This window comes from Ramularia collo-cygni (assembly GCF_900074925.1).
Source record: "Ramularia collo-cygni strain URUG2 genome assembly, contig: RCC_scaffold01, whole genome shotgun sequence".
NCBI lineage: Eukaryota > Fungi > Ascomycota > Dothideomycetes > Mycosphaerellales > Mycosphaerellaceae > Ramularia > Ramularia collo-cygni.
In genome coordinates this window covers 2946940-2963198 of record NW_019716255.1, presented here as the reverse complement: position 1 = coordinate 2963198, position 16259 = coordinate 2946940, and the positions used below count along the sequence as shown (strand labels likewise).

The following is a 16259-nucleotide window of genomic DNA, read 5'->3' as shown; positions in this document are numbered from 1 at the left end:
CATTGAACTGAATACTATAGTAGTTCGTCTGTCCAGCTGCGGCACCATTGGGCTGATGTGTGGTCAGCCACGGAATGGAGAATTCCGCGGCTATGGCCATGGCGACGAGGGGGAGGAGGGTGAAAAGTTTCATCTCTGGGAATGGAGAGGAAARGAGTAGTGAAAGATGAGAGTGGGAGTCAAGGGGAGATCTGTTGCTATTATACTGGAGTCGCTGAGACTTTCAGCCTTACGTTTCTCATCGCTATATTCTCATGCGGAGCTACCCACTGTAGATCCCTGCGTACGATCACTTCTAGCCACTAAAAGCTCCTGACGGGGAGTGTGTGGAGCAGCCTAACAATAGATCGTTCCCAATGCATGACCTTTTGGTATGGTCTCGCTGTAGCCGAGCTCGAACTGTTGAACATTCTCGTTCGTAACCCTGAATACCGGCAGCCTCCGCGGTTTGTTACCGACTCGTTGGCGAAGAAAGTGCTCAGAAGTGGGTCCATCTCCGGCGTCGTCTTGCTAGACATCTTGTCGTTTGGAAAGACCACTGTCTGAGTTTTCGGCCTAGAGACTTTCTTGGACATCTACGGCACATCAAAGATCATCGGCTTCTCATTAAGCATGCCCGGCTCCACCACGATGCATTTCGCGTAGCGTCCGGTGAGATGATGTGCATTGTCAAGATTGAAGCTAGCCGCGCGCAAGTTGCATACTTTGCCGAACTGCCTCAAGACCATATGAATCTTTTTTGCCCTTCGCCGGACACACCCAACCAAAGATGCATGAGAGCAGACCCCGCTATCCACATCTATGGATTGGGATTGACACTGACGGCATAGGGCACAAATAAGTCACTCCCCACATTCGTCAGCTGCCAGAATCCAGCATTAGACGGACTCCTCAGTTGGTTGATATTCCCACCCGKCCAGCTACAGCTTACCGGACAGGTAGAGTCCTCCTTCGCTTGCACCTGGCAGTTTACAAGAACGCCCCTCGTATCTCTTGTCGCAGGGTCATTGAACKACATTTCTCCATACGCTCCCGCAGCGGGATCGGTTCTGTATACATCGAGATAGTGACCTGCATTGACGGTAGTCTGGAGCACCAGATTGCCGGCTGCATTGGTGAGGAAAGTACCCGGAGGGCATTGAACTCCGTTACAGTACCAGTAGGGTGTCGTTGACCGGCCTTTGGGACGGCTGTCGAAGCCTACTTGACGGCCGTTCAGGGGTCCGCCGAGGGCTTGGAGGTAGAAGCGTTGGGTTTGGGGGTCTGGAGGTACCAGGGTTGACGCCGAGGTTTGGATTGTTGTAGTTGAGGCAGTGGTTATGGTCGTGGTGGTTGAGGCCGTGACGACTGGTCCTGGAGGTAGAGTTACGGTTGTGATAGCGAGCGTCACTACGGATGTTGAAGTAGGCGTTACGGTCGAGGTTACAATAGTTGTGCTTGGGGTGCCAGTGATTGTCACGGCAGTCGTCGAAGGGCAAATCGAAAGACAGCTGCAGGCAGAGGAGAGCAGCTTTGAATTGTAGGATGCCAAACAGGTCGGCCTTGGTTTCTTCGCTGTACGCTTTTCGACTGTGGTCGTTTGTGGAGCATTACAAGCGGTGAGGGTCGTGGTGAAGGTTGTTGTAGTCTCAGTAGCTGTGGACGTTGTTGAGTAGGCTACATCGGTGAAAGTAGTGGTAGTTGTGCTCGCGGCCACAGTCTCCGTGGTCGTGACGGCCGGTAAGGTAATGGTATCGGTTACGGCTGGTGCTTGCACGGTCGATGTGCTCCGTGTCAACCCGCCTCCAATCGTGGTCGTCTTTGTCGAGGCCGAAATGCTCAAATACGAAGAGCAGAATGCTGTCGCTACTTTTTGCTCCCGGGCGGCCGTCACTATTGCCTTGACTACGGGACAGAAGGGTCTTCCTTTCGGCAGAGTGCTTGCAATAATGGCTGGAGGTGCCGCAAGGAGGGCAGTAAGAGTTGAGATGCGCATTGTGAGCAGCGACGGAAACCCGAACTGTCAGTAGAACTCCTGCCGGACGTCCAGGTGGGTCTCCCTATTATATAGCCAAACATCCCTTTGCACCTTTTGAGAGCTGGCATGTTATGGTGATCGGCTTCCTTCCCCGATCAATGGCTTGAGTCTCGACTGGCGTCCGCTTGCCTATACGGGTAGAAATTACGCCACATGGCGCATCTACATAGGGGAGGCGAATCACGAGTTGGGTAGTTTCTCGACTTATGCGCACCGCAGGCGAGCCTCGTTCTGGGGCGAGGCTTAGGTACTGTTCGAAGGTGTAACGTCCATGGAGAGGGATAGACGGGCAGTCATCGCCGCTGGAATCTAGACCAAGCCACGCCAAGAAGAAGTTTAGGCTGGCGTTTGTCAACTCTGACATCTCATCACTTCTCGTCCAACAGGCAAAAGTTTCAACAAGCTGGATATGATTACATGAATACCGTACAGATGATCTGCATATCGGACACCTACAACCATGCCCGGGCGAAGGATATCACACCCTTCCCAAAGGCGACGTCTTGATTCAAGCCGGTGACCTCATTTGAGAAACCTGTGGCCATGTATTCATTTTCCGCCACAACGAAGCCCGCCTCTTGCAATATGTAAAGCTCGGTCGTGACTACACTCACGATGTGATCTTGGTTCCAGCATACTGAAACGGTCTCACCATTGCTCCGAGTACATACGACCATAGATGCACAAAAGCAAGCCATCCATAAGTATCACTTGCACTCACCCACGATGTGCTCACGAAGTGGGCGTAAGTGATGTTCACACGGATTCATCAACTGGACCCTCCTTATGCAAAGAGGTGAGTAGTCAGGGGTTATATGAATTTCGTGAGGGAGACAAAGAGCATCCAGGAGAAGCTGAGGATTAATGGGCCGGGGTGGCTGCGTCAGGAATACTTTTATGAAGCAAAAGGAGGAGGTTAAGAAGTATCGGAAAATTGARAAGGCAGCGCGATAGTACTCGGAGGGGATTAGTGAGGCGTATGTGCGGGATGTGGGACGCCCGTTCGAAGACTCCAATGAGGGGAAGCTGGGAAGGGCGATGATGGAGGGGAGGATAGACTGGTTCAAGACTGATTGATGTAGGGGTGTATCATGTTCGATCATTTTTCAAGCTCAGTCTACAAGAACTTTCTATTCCGTCATTCGACAAMATGAAGATTTGGCTCCACCCTTCGGCCAGGTCCGCTCCAACATGCAGTGCACTTCATGTATGGCAGAGGATCCTTTTCCGGCTTGATCTGGGCTGACCTGATCCAAGTGTCCAGCCAGATTCTTCTGCATTCGACCTCAAACGCAGTCTGGATCTACACGCCTAGCATCAAGCAGGATTCGGAGAGATTCTGCCTGCCAGACGCTGATTTGCGGCCATCGTGCTGTGATAAGCTTCTCCGGAAGACATGTCATCTCCAACATGCTGGGCGCATGGCAACCGGGGGATCCAGATCTACTTCGGCCACTCGCGATGCCGGTCGGGATCTGTGTGTATCTCTCAGACATGGACCGGCCGGCGAGATGCGCCTGGTATCGCAATTGTGGTTTTGGAAAGAAGAGGTACAGAGTACTTCTCCTGCATCTGCAACACCGCTGATCTCAAAAGATGATTGGCTTCAGCCACAGCCAAGCTCGCGTGGCATCCATGTGTCGCGGGGATTTTGATCGCATGCAATGCTGGTACACTTTGTAGCTCTCATCCATGCATCAACAGCTAAGATTCCAATTTGGTGGTGTTTCTCTGCAGTGCAATCCACCTTGTCATACCCCATGCGGAGGGGTCGAAAGAATGGGGCGCATCCTTCGTTATCTTATGCAGGAATCGCAGCCGAAAAATGCTTTCAGCTCCGAAATTTCAAGCAACTGCCAAGAGCCAGCTCTTATCCCAGCCAATGAGGCTATCYGCAGTCCCTGGTTGTCATGGATGTCAGTCATGGTTCCGGTAGGGCTAGACTTTTCCCGGTGGTCTCCGCTCAACGCTAGAATTCAAGTGGTGAGACGAGGGATCCAGATATATCAAGCTGCAATCGTTCCGATTTACCGGGGCTTTTCTCCTTCGTCAATCCAAGCATTGAGCACACAGCATCCAAATTTCTGGTTCAGTCCACGACCCCGGCGAATCGATCGGATATGAGCTGGATACCGAAGGCCAATGCAGCAGTGGCTCAGAGCCCTGTTGGGCGCTACTTTCGGTTAGAAGGTAGCGGTCACGTAAGAAAGCCCACGACAAAAGATCGTTCAATCAGCTCTGACACGTTCGATATCGTAGCCCAAGGAACGAAAGGGGACCTACTTCTTCACGGAAATCCGAGCTGGTCTCGCGACGTTCTTCGCCATGGCCTACATCATCTCGGTCAACGCAAGCATCATCTCTCAGTCAGGCGGTACTTGCGAATGCGATTACGCCAACTCCCCCGATGTATGCGACAGCGATCCGGCGTATATGCTCTGTGTGCAAGAAGTCAACCGAGATCTTGTAACTGCTACCGCTGCCATCTCTGCCCTGTGTAGTGTTGCGATGGGATTACTCGCTAACATGCCAATTGCCATTGCTCCTGGCATGGGACTGAATGCTTATTTCACGTACAACGTCGTTGGATACCACGGGACTGGCAACATTCCATATGAAACGGCGTTGACTGCCGTGTTTCTGGAAGGCTTTGTGTTCGTTGCGCTGACCATTCTCGGCCTACGACAATGGCTGGCTCGTGCAATTCCGCATTCGATCAAGATGGCAACTGGCGTTGGCATCGGTCTGTACTTGACACTCATCGGATTGACCTACAGCGCCGGAATTGGTCTCGTTACGGGTGCCGCCTCAACTCCACTTGAGCTTGCAGGTTGTGTCGAAACAGCTCTGGTGGATGGCGTCTGCCCGTCTGGCGTAAAGATGAGGAGTCCAACAATGTGGATCGGTATCTTCCTCGGAGGAGTCATGACTGTCTTCCTTATGATGTTCAGAGTCAAGGGAGCCATCATCGCCGGCATTCTCCTGGTTAGCATTACCTCATGGCCGCGTGTGAGCGAGGTGACCTACTTCCCGTACAACGATCTCGGTAACGCGCGGTTCGACTTCTTCAAGAAGGTCGTCACATTCCACCCCATCCAGAAAGTCCTAGCAGTGCAGGACTGGGACATTGCTGCCCACGGCGGCCAATTTGCTGTGGCATTCATCACCTTCCTTTATGGTAAGCGTGTTTCCGAGCAGATGGCGTGGTCAATATCTGAGGCATCGCTAATATTCTCGTAGTTGATATTCTCGACTGCACTGGTACCATGTACTCTATGGCTCAGTACTGCGGTGCCATCGACGAAGAGACCCAGGACTTCGAAGGTTCTGCCATTGCATACATGGTCGATGCGCTTGGCGTCTCCATTGGATCTCTTTTCGGCTGCTCTCCTGTCACCGCATACATCGAATCTGGTGCTGGTATCTCGGAAGGTGGCGGCACTGGATTGACTGCCATTGTTACTGGATTGGCATTCTTCATTTCCATCTTCTTTGCCCCGATTTTCGCCTCCATACCTCCTTGGGCAACTGGATGTACCCTCGTTATTGTTGGCAGCTTGATGTGCAAGTCTGCTGCCGACATCAACTGGCGCTACGTTGGCGACGCTGTTCCGGCGTTCCTGACCATTGCCATTATKCCATTCACCTACTCCATCGCGTACGGTCTGATTGCAGGAATTGTGTCATACATCCTCCTCAACACCGGTGTGTGGCTCATCGAGATAGCCACCGGTGGCCGTCTCAAGCCAGCAAACAAAGAACTGAAGGAGTACTGGACGTATAAGCTGCCGGGTGGCGTCTTCCCGCCATGGCTGAAGCGTGCTGCCAAGGGAAAGAAGGACTTCTGGCGGACAGACGATGGCGAATCGGGTATTGCTCCAGGTCGTGTATTTGATGGCAAGGAGATGAAGTCGGACATTCAGGAGACGCGGAGCAGTAGCCGAAGTGGCGATGATGCCCCAAGAGCCGTCAGCCCCATCATGAAGGAAGAGAGATAGTGGAGACCGATCTTCCATACAGTATCTCGAAATCTATGCTTCCCAATCAATCACTCTTTTATCCAGACCGCCTAATCGCAGAATACTGGCGCCGATGGTCGGTCGCCCTCCACCGTACCGAGCTCGYCGAAGTAATAGTCTCCTGACCTACCATCGAGCCTGATCGGAGGGCACAACCTTGCGGTAGCTTTGGGGTAGGACTGGACACTCCGATCCGTGCACTTTGTCGTTCGGGTTCATTTCGTGCATCGCGAGTTGAAATTGTGTTCTGCCTCAATGGCTCAGGCCTCGCTAAGGGCAATGATCAACGTCTTCGGGAAGCTGGGCATTCCCGAGTACTGGCGCCGCCCGGCAGYATTTACCTCTGTAGTATTGCACAGACGGCTGTCCGTACTTTTCATTGTTGTGATGCTGGCCGATCGAGGCCCGAGTCGAAGTCAAGTTACCTCAACGTCAGGAATGCGGGCCAGGACAGGAACCACGTGGGCTGAAGCTGTGCTCATACAGCAGACGCACGCTGCAGCAAAGTCTCACGGCAAGAGACTCGATGCCCGCTTCTTTCACCCTTGGTATGAGTCGCCGGTCCTCAGCGAAGAATGAAGCTCGAATTGCTGGAGTTGAGAGCGGAGCTCCCGCGCAAAGACGGCGTATCTTGAGCCGTGTGACGGCAGAAGGATCGCCGCCCACAGCGGATGGCATGAACTTGTGGACGCTGGACAGTCCACTGCCCCGTACTCTTGAAGTCCCGAGATGAACAACACTCAGGCAGTTTTTGATGCCGCAGGTCTCGTTACCGAATCAATGTCATCACTGGCCTGCCGCTCCTCGAACCGCAGCGGAATCCACGATCATCAAATCACGGAACGTACATGCAAGCCAACCTTTGCTTGGGGCCGTTTCCGCCGACAGAGAAGCGGAGGTGTGCTGGTGGACATCAAGGATACTCATGGCCGCCACTCCCTTCCATTTCCTCCAGATACTGGTCTTCGCCCTTGCAGTGCGATGCTCTAGAGTCCTTGGGCCTCTTGGGGAAATGGAATGGCCAAGGACAGGACTTGCCGTCGTTTGGCAGTATGACAAGAGGCGGAATCACCGAGAGCATGATCCATTGAAGCAGCGCAACGATGACACCGCATGCAAGAGACTCCTGTCGGACTTTCAAACTAGACTCCGGGCTGAATGAACCAATCTCTGTCGTCCTTGACAAGCGTTGCTGTGTTTCTCAGAAAGAAGAAGAATCCAGGCATTGTGCATCGCCATTTCACCTTGCAAGGACAGAATAGGGGCAGCCAAGCGCATGTCTTAAGAAACTCATACACCACAGCTTGATCATACACATCGATATCAGCCGATGGGAAGTGTATAGCTCGCTGACCGCTGGGTGACTATGTCTGCACAAGAGAGGTGTCCACCAGCGGACTTCGACGGCGGCTGCGGAAGGAATGAAGGATGATCAACAGGAGAATGCTCCCATGCCAGCTTGTAGGACTTCCATGCAAACTCCGGGACACACATGCTCAAGGTTCCGAAGCATGGCTTTAGGCTTTGGCTATGAAAGACTTTACCGGCTTCGCCCCTTTTAATTCGATCAGTTCCTCGCTTCATGCTGGTCTCCAAGTAGCAAGCTACTCCAGACATTCAGGTCAGGTCCGCATCAGTCGATAGATCTGTTCAGTTTCTTGGTCGGCTTTGGATACAGATATCAGCCATTGGTGATCCGAATCGATCGCTCATTAAGAAAGCTCCTCGCACAGAACCCGATTGTTATCGACGGCGTATTCATGCCGCGCAGAGAGCCTGCGGTATTTCCCAGTGGACTATTTGACGCATGATGTGGGCCTCATTCGCTGAACAGTGCTGAATTCGCCGCACCAGCCAAGCTGCCATCGAGGGTGAGGAGAGTCTTGACATTCTCCTGCAGGACCACGAGTATTTCCCACACTCTGAATTCTAGAGAGCCCGCTACCAATACTCCAAGTTCGCTCTCCTGACACTGGTCACAGTACTCCGGATCGCTCAAAAGCGATCTGTGTCTTTTCTGCGAAAGGAGAGGTTAATCGCCACTCAGAACAAGCCAAAGGGATGGACGGAGGAAGATTGGCTGAGACATGTGTCTTTGTCAGGTTGATGGCCAAACGGAATGGTTGTCTCCTTCCAGGTCCTTCCAGGTAGCTATGACTGGTCTGCCTTTTCCATATTCAGACCGCTCCTGCCAGCATCTTGAGCCACCTCTATCACAGCGCGAAGCCAGTTCAGTCGGCATTCTTTTGGAGCATCAAAATCCCTCTTCTTTACCGCGTCGGAATATTACTTGCTGGCCGCAAGCATATTTCTTAGTGCAGATGAAGATCCTTCCATGGATGCCTCCAGCGCCGTCTATCCCAGACTGTGGTCTCGCAACGCCCCTCTTCTCCATGAAGCTTGACCGAGCTCCATTCAATCAGCGGACTGCTCTCATGGTCTGGCGTTGCGGATTTCGGCGGCGGCTTGCTGGGCTACAGCTGTTGGCGATGCTTTATCCGTGGCAGCTATTTGGTATCCTCGTGCCTCGATCTGGTGCATGTCGAGAATGCCAACTCGCTCGTTGCGGATGCTATTCATGACGATTTTGTCTTGATGCAGCCTGAATCAGGGGATTGACAGGTCCAGCTCAGCCCACGTCCTACCGCGGCGGGTGTTGAACCAGAGCGCCCTGGCTTATGGCTGCTTCGTCGGTCCATCTCCGTGCTGACTGCGGCCATGAGACCTGCGATATGGTCTCGTCAATCCTCTCGCTGACAACCGATACTTCAGCGAGGGTGATGGCTGATACCAATACGAATGGTAGGCGCCGACGATGACACTTTCCTGCTGGGGTATCTGTAAAAGGCCAGCGTATCCACTGGGCCATGCCATCTCGCGAACATGCGCCTTACTTGTCCGTTCCTCTTTCTGACTCTGCTCGGTCCTGTTCTCGCCACCTGGAATTGTTTGGCATTGTTTGCGAGCCCCCATCCTTCGATGGCGTCTTTCCGTCTCGGTAATTCGATCGTACACGGTCTTTCGCCGGGGGTGGTGGTCACTTCGCAGAAGATACTGCCTGCGCCAAAGCAAGCTCGGCCAGTGGCTTCGCGGGCCATCGAAATGGACAGAACCGCTCTTCAGGCCTCAATTTGTTGAGATGGGACAGCGGTGCCGATTGAAGCTCTGTCGTTGTTTGTGCTGTAGGAGGCGGTCCTGTCATGCTGGTTGCATGGTTGAGCGCTGCAGCGTCAACACTGCAGCCTTGAACCCAGCAGGACGACGAAACAGCATCTCTTCTCGGCGGTCCTGTCCGAAATACAGGCATCCATCAGCGAGACGACGGTAGAGAGCTGTACAGTTGCAAGCATGGTGTTCTATTTGGTACAGACTGTCGGCCTGCAGCAACCATTGTTGGCAACATCTCGGAGGCGCCTTCTTGGCAGTACTTCAGTCGATCATTCATCACGGTACACGGTGGTCTATAGTAGCAAGTGTCTACACCCTATGCAATCTCTCGTCCATACATCGACCTCTGCACTCCTTGACGGACCATCAGGGGTATCTCCAAGGAGTCAAAGACAGTGCTGTCTTTACCTACGTTCACATGCTGCCGACCGAGCGAACAAACCACAAACCCTGTCTGTCATGTAGCGCTTTATCCGAATGCGGCAACAGTGCGGGCCTCAAGCTTCTGCAAGCATCTGCCACATATTGCACGGCGCGTCCGTAAGGAAGCAACACTACCTCCGCACGCGTCGATGTAGTTGGAGGAACATCACACGAGTTGGCGCTTCCTTTTCACACCCATTACGTTTGAATATCGCGACTCGATCACAACTTCTTCTTCCCAAGGGGAAATGGAGCGTTGCTCGCCAGTGCCGCCAGTCGGCTGGACATCCGAGCCTGTATGGCGAAGAAAGAGGTCGTCCAACACAGCCAACATGCCGCACTGCTAGACGAGGAACACCTGGTAGACACCGCTTTTTGAACGAGCTACATGGTATAATCGTAAATGGTCCTCGCCAATTTGATCTGAGTATATCCAATGGATGGTGCAGAATTTATACCATTACGAGGAAGGTACGATGAAGGCACCTTCCTCGCCAACACAAACCCGAACGCGCCTGCCCAGCGCCCGGCTCCCGAGCACTAGGTACTCGCTTCTCGCTTTCTTCTCGTTGCATCTTCACCCTACTCTCTTCCTCTCCCAGACATCAACATCCGTCCACCACAAGACCATCGCGGCTTTGTTACACCTTCATCAAGTCTCCATCGCTCACAGCACATCCATCGTAGCGGCATCAACGCGATAGCAGCTCATCAAGAACACTGAGCTACATTTCAGAGTACGTCTCGCCGTCGCACCGTCGCGAGCTTTTTCATCCACCACCCTCCGACCGTAAGCAATGCCCCTGAGCGCTATTTCTTCTGTGCTCACTGACACTGTTAGAAAAGTCTACATCGCTGTCCTCCATCGAGAATCCCATCGCTGCAGGAATAATATCGACCATCTCACCGTCGACAAATTCTCCAACACAAGACCTGAGGCGTGAGTACCATCCTGTCTACCTTTTGAACATCGACTGACATCTGTCAGGCCATTGTCAGCACTCCAGCTCAATAAGAAGTCTCGTCATCACAAGACCACTGTCACCCATCTCACCAGGTCAGAACTAAATCAGACCACATTCTAATCGTAAGTRAATCCMTCAAACAGCTCTCTCCGGACACGTACTGACATTTCCAGATCATCTGCCATCCAGCAGTATCATCAAAGACCACATCAACGTTGAAGCAACATCCAAACTACAAGATGCCTCGTCTTTYCGGAATCCCACCCGTCAGCAAGACTCCAAACCCCAACACCAAGCCAGATGATCCATTCCAGATGGCGACCACCGGACAGCCATCCTTCCTCGCAAGCCTCAAGAGTTCTGCCCTTGCTTCGGCCACTCTCATCACCGACGACCACAACCTTCCAGAGTCCGTTCCCGCCCGCTTCCAGCTCTTCACCTCGAAGGAAGTGGATAGTGGCATCGTCTACGCCGAGACCCCCTCTGTCCCGCCAAGCTTGACCTCGCTGTCCATTGGAACTTCCGGCGGACAACCCGGGGTGTACACCCCGGAGAGCTCCTTCTACTCAGGCGGCGCTCCCGCCAGCATTGCCGAACTTCTCCATGTGGGAGCAACCGACAGCCCGCAGCTCGCCCGCCTGCTGGCGCACCACTTCAGGTTGGTACAGTTGACCGCCCCAAGAACCGCCATCGCGTTCGTCGGCAAGTAAGTACTCCCCTGAACATGCATGCTTTTGATCCCGCTGACCACCCTTCTAGCCTCCCAGCCACCATGACCGATGTGGAGATGACCTGGATCTTGAGCGGAATGTTCGTGGGATGTGGCGTGATCGTGTCCAGAAAGGTCTGGCACAAGCCGACCGCCCTGATCCAATTCCGCTGCCTGGATGACGCGGTGGAGGCAATTCACACTGTCCACGTGCTCGGTGGGCGTGTCTTGCGTGTCGTCCCGTCTGTGCATGCTTTTTAGTCAAATGGGAGTAGTTTTGCGGACATAGTCAGTTTCGAGCTTAATTTCTCGAATGAATTTCTTTGAAGGCCGCATTCTGAAATCTTCACTCACTTGATTCATGGGGTGCCCTGCTAGTCTTGCGGAAGTCCGCCGTCTCGGGGATGTGGTGGTGGCGGAGAGCGGAAAACTCAGGTAGGGGCGGAAATGCCAAGATATCTGGGATGTGAGCCGATTTCACCTTTAAAAGGGGCGTTGCATACAAAATTCCCCCGCTCCTCGATGATATCTCGCCTGTATTGCGTAGGACTAAGCTAAACTGTACAAAGCTAGATGTATAGCGATCGATACTGCTATCGAGAGCGGAAAATTCAAGTAGGGGCGGAGACGCCAAGATATCTAGGATGTGAGCCGATTTCACTTAGACAAAAGGGGGCGTTTTATACAACTTCCTCCTCTCCTCGATAATATCTCGCCCATGTTTCGTAGGACTAAGCTCAACCATAGAAAGCTAGATATATAGCGATTGATACTACTATCGAGAGCGTAAAATTTAAGTAGGGGTGGAAACGTTAAGATATCTAGGATGTAAGCTAATTTCACCTAGATAAAAGGGGCGTTCGATACGACATTCCTCCTCTCCTCTATAATATCCCGCTTTTGTTTCGCAGAACTAAGCTTAACTGTAGAAAGCTAGACCTACAGCGATTAATAGTGCCATCGAGAGCGAAATCCATAGGCTTTCGCTACGGATTTACCATCAACTAGCAGATATTAGCTTTGAATTCCATCTCTAGCGGAAAAGATGTGGGTATGAAATGAAGGTCGCCTCGTGCTCGAGGGCGGTTTATAAGTGATCTCTCTTCACCTATAGCATTCTCCGCTACTTCCTGAACAACTCTGCTAGGAAGGAGGCTTCTCGCCCTACGAAGTACGGGAGGCCTCGACTCAGCCTTTCGGGCGTACTCCCGGCCTTCTCGTAGCGTTCGTTACACATACACGCAAATTGTGAGCCATTTTTCACGCCGGTTCAGCCCTGACGCAAGGAGAAATGTGCTGTTGTTCGTAAGACTCCGCCATTTGATCATGGACGCCCTCCGCAACATCTCAAACCACTCTCTGCTACTCCATTCCGAGCTGGCCGTACAAAAAGCAATTCATCCACCGAGACGAGATCCCTAGACATTCCCTCAAGAAACCTTATTCTCCCTCTGAATCCTCATCGCTTCCTGTAATTTTGGCCAAAATCCCCAATAAACACTACCATCCACAAACTCCACCCAATTGACAATCTTCTCTCCCTTCTCATCGAAAGTCATCGTCCATTGATATTCATTCAGATACTCGCCCGCCAGTGTATTGGCTCGTGCTTTCACATACATACTTATCCTGCGAGCTTCTCGATCTTCCAGGATATCGTGGATGGTGAGGTTGAAATTTGAGAATATAGGGTTGAGTTTTTCCAGCGTGCTTCGATATTGGGAGTTGTTTTGAGGGGTTTGGTTGAGAGACGCTGGGAGGATGTGGCGCATGCATCCTTCTGCTCGGACGGACATGATTTCGTCAATGTCCATTCTGTTGAAAGCGTCGACTAGGGATGTTGCTACGAGTCGTTGGGATGAAGTTTGGGGCTGCTTTTGGTCGGCCATTGATGTTTTTGAAACTCCCGATGTAACTTGAAGTCTTTCTGAGGTCTGTAGTATATCGTTTGTTGTTGGGATTTTTTCATTCAAAGTCCCTGACCGTAACCTTGAATGAGATGATTCTCCTTTCCTTTGATGCTCAGGAGGAAGTAAGGGTATAGTAGAAGGAGGCCTTCTTGAAGCTAGGTATCTCGGAGCTTGTAGTAAAACTATGTCGTTGTTGTCGAAACAACGTCACGCCTCTCGGAGTTTGCGACCGAGATCTTTCACGATCTTATCCTGTTCTTCTTTCCCTCTGTTATTAGTCAGGAGACGCAAAGTGAAACAACCATCAAACTCTTTACGGAAGTCTGGACTATGGGATCGGCAACACCCTCCAATTAGACACCCGATCATAGCCGGAGCTAATTCCGACTTGAGAAACCACACGAACCACTCCATCACCAACATATATCACACACACATACACACACACCCTCCAAGTAATGCCCGGAAAGACTCTTGTCGTACTCGGCTCAGGCCCGGGGATTGGCGTGGGAGTCGCTTCTAATTTTGCTGTACGAGGTTTCACTCACATAGCTCTCGTATCGCGGGACCAGAAGCGCTTGGGAGAGGATGAGGACAAGGTTCTGGATGCCGTGCAGGAGCGAGGGTACAGCTGCCAGGTCAAGACTTGGGTCTGTGACCTCACCGACTCTGAGAAATTGAAGAAGACGCTTGGGGAGATTGAATCCTTTGGGAGTTTGGAGTGTGTGCTTTATAATGCTGCGAGAGTTGCCGGGAAACCGCCACTTGAGGAGAGTGTGGAGAATATCGAGAAGGATTTCAAGGTAGGATGCTTCCCCTGCTGTGCCGCGGTAATCTATAACCTGATGCTGTTGATAGCTCACGAACCTGGCGCTTTACGAGACTGCTCTCTGGGCAATTCCCAAGTTGAAGGAAGCCTCTGGGCAGGATAGCTCGCCCTCCTTCTTTGTGACTAGCACGACTCAGCTCTACAAGGAACCCTTGCCAGCTCTGGTCTCTTTGTCAATGGTCAAGTCTGCTCAAAGAGCTCTGGTGCTTTCTATCCACGACCAGTATGGCAAGGACGTGCATGTTGCGCTTCTCAGTGTTGGCGGCGTTGTTTCCCCCGAAGCGAAGAATCTCAATCCAGCAAATATCGCTGATAGGGCTTGGTCGCTGTATAAGCAGCCGAGAGACAAGTGGGAGAGGGAGGAAGAGATTCACGAGTAGCGGCATGAAGGAGAGGGAGCAACCAACATCGACGAACTACTGCGGTGATGGAAGGACAGTAAATGACGATTTCAGCTGACGATAGATTCAATGACCGTGGACATGGAGCATCAAGTGGCGGCTACCGTATCAGGCTTCTCTCGATGCTCGCATGCCATTTCAATGGCTGTAAAGAAGATTTATATGACCAATTCTTCATCATTAATTTGGTTTTCTTCAATCGGAGACCTGTCGCCACACACACGACARCTTTGGGGTTCGCCTGCATCTTCTGGAGAATCACCAAAGTAGTTTGACCTCCCTTGCAACCACACCCTTTCGCACTCAACATCGCGGCCATATTTGAAGTATTCGTATTCCAGCTCAACATCTGAATCGGTTTCCGCCTCCACGTCTTCGTCAAGAACGGTGGGTCTCAGTGCGTAATTGTCCACAATGACTCCTTTTAGCGACATTTGGGTGCCGCCATCATTTGCAAGTCTTCTTGAGATTCTGCGGTTCCTTGCTTCTCCTTGGATGAGGTTGTATTTAAGTTCCAGGAACATTAGGGTATCTTTCATTGGTCGAAGAAATGAGAGGAACTCCCCCGGTTGAAAGAACCATCCTGTAAGCTTGAGGTGCCTGAGAGCTGGGAAACGCATGCCGAAGAGGAGTGTTCGTAAGATATGGTGCCCATATTCGCTCTGGGCAGCCTCGAATGCGTTGTCTGATATTCCTTCTTCAGGGCGCATGAGATCGACGGCASCAAGATCGAGGTATCTCAAAGTAGAACCAGCGGTGTGAAGGAGGAGTGATAATGGAGATGCAGCGATAGCCTTATGCAACCGTGCGAGGGTTTTCCCATTGCCACCGAATCTGGACCATCCAACTTGAATGGGTATTGAAAGTTCACTGACTCGCTTCAGACCATGTATCCTCTCTGGCCATTTGGACTCTGGGCAGAGTAGGCGCATGGTCGCCAACTCAGTCGAAGAGGGTCCAGGCTCTTCACAGTCTCCCGCTGTACCAGTCCACTTGTTAGAGCCGATAGTCAAACTTCGCACTTGAACTGAACTCGTCTCCAGAAGTTCCAGGAGGTTTAGGAGCTTGGTCCACCTCCGTATTGCGTCTTTTACATCATCGCTCCGCTCCCAAGGAGGGTCGCTCAAGATTCGTGGAGGTGGTATCTCCCCGCCAAACAATCGTTTGCAACATGTCGCGTAATCCTCGTCATCTCTGGCCAGATTGCGGTAGTCTCCAAAATTGACCCTGCACAGCCGCGGAAAGGCGGTCAGCGTTTGATGCAGCATGGTAACATTTGCATTGTTGTCGATGAGGGAATCCTGCTCTGAGACACGCTCATGGTATTCTACCAATCCCACCCATCCTCTGTATACGAAGGCATCATTATCAGCATTCGTCCAGCATCAAAACACAGGTCTCGCCATGCTCTCAGCAAAGAGGCGTACGTACCGCTGCCAGGGCATTCTTTCTGGCCAGGGCGGTTCGTCGCTGCCATCATCACTCGAAGGTTGCATGGGCTTCCGGTCCTCTTCAATAGTCGCCAACATTCCCTGTCGTGTTTTGCCATCGGAAATCGGATGCTTTAAAGTGCGTTGGAAGAGCGCCGAGCGAGCCTGATGCAGCATGGTGATGCTTTCAAACTGCAATTCAGAAGTTTCGCGAGCGTAAACGTAGCCTACAGGATCTTCGAGCTGCGGGTCAAATTCGCTCGTATCGTAGAGTAGTTCTGTGACATTCCGGCCAAAAATGGGATGTTCTATTACATCGTAAAGCTTGTTCATAGTGTCTATTCGCAATGCGAAACACACTCTGCGGATGAGATGCGGTGAACTAAGC

The 16259-nt window shown here is 52.0% G+C and overlaps 6 protein-coding genes; 3 read left to right on the top strand and 3 right to left on the bottom strand.

Annotated features, from left to right (window-relative positions):
- Positions 1-799: 799 nt before the first annotated feature.
- On the bottom strand, positions 800-1975 carry RCC_12289 (uncharacterized protein; the record flags this gene model as incomplete). Its single annotated transcript, XM_023766216.1, has 1 exon — positions 800-1975. One exon carries the CDS (start codon positions 1973-1975, stop codon positions 800-802), a length of 1176 nt encoding a protein of 391 aa, XP_023621984.1.
- A 2162-nt stretch (positions 1976-4137) lies between these two features.
- Positions 4138-6015, top strand: RCC_00988 (probable permeases; the record flags this gene model as incomplete). XM_023766215.1 has 3 exons in its annotated part: positions 4138-4218; positions 4277-5195; positions 5258-6015. 3 exons carry the CDS (start codon positions 4138-4140, stop codon positions 6013-6015), a joined length of 1758 nt encoding a protein of 585 aa, XP_023621983.1.
- Positions 6016-10831: 4816 nt separating this feature from the next.
- Positions 10832-11562, top strand: RCC_12187 (uncharacterized protein; the record flags this gene model as incomplete). XM_023766214.1 has 2 exons in its annotated part: positions 10832-11298; positions 11352-11562. The coding sequence occupies 2 exons, from the start codon at positions 10832-10834 to the stop codon at positions 11560-11562; spliced, it is 678 nt and encodes a 225-aa protein (XP_023621982.1).
- A 1169-nt stretch (positions 11563-12731) lies between these two features.
- On the bottom strand, positions 12732-13190 carry RCC_12288 (uncharacterized protein; the record flags this gene model as incomplete). The annotated part of the gene is made up of 1 exon (XM_023766213.1): positions 12732-13190. One exon carries the CDS (start codon positions 13188-13190, stop codon positions 12732-12734), a length of 459 nt encoding a protein of 152 aa, XP_023621981.1.
- A 479-nt stretch (positions 13191-13669) lies between these two features.
- On the top strand, positions 13670-14420 carry RCC_00986 (related to short-chain alcohol dehydrogenase; the record flags this gene model as incomplete). XM_023766212.1 has 2 exons in its annotated part: positions 13670-14014; positions 14070-14420. The coding sequence occupies 2 exons, from the start codon at positions 13670-13672 to the stop codon at positions 14418-14420; spliced, it is 696 nt and encodes a 231-aa protein (XP_023621980.1).
- Positions 14421-14599: 179 nt separating this feature from the next.
- RCC_00985 (uncharacterized protein) lies at positions 14600-16204 on the bottom strand (the record flags this gene model as incomplete). XM_023766211.1 has 2 exons in its annotated part: positions 14600-15788; positions 15873-16204. 2 exons carry the CDS (start codon positions 16202-16204, stop codon positions 14600-14602), a joined length of 1521 nt encoding a protein of 506 aa, XP_023621979.1.
- Between the last annotated feature and the right edge of the window lie 55 nt (positions 16205-16259).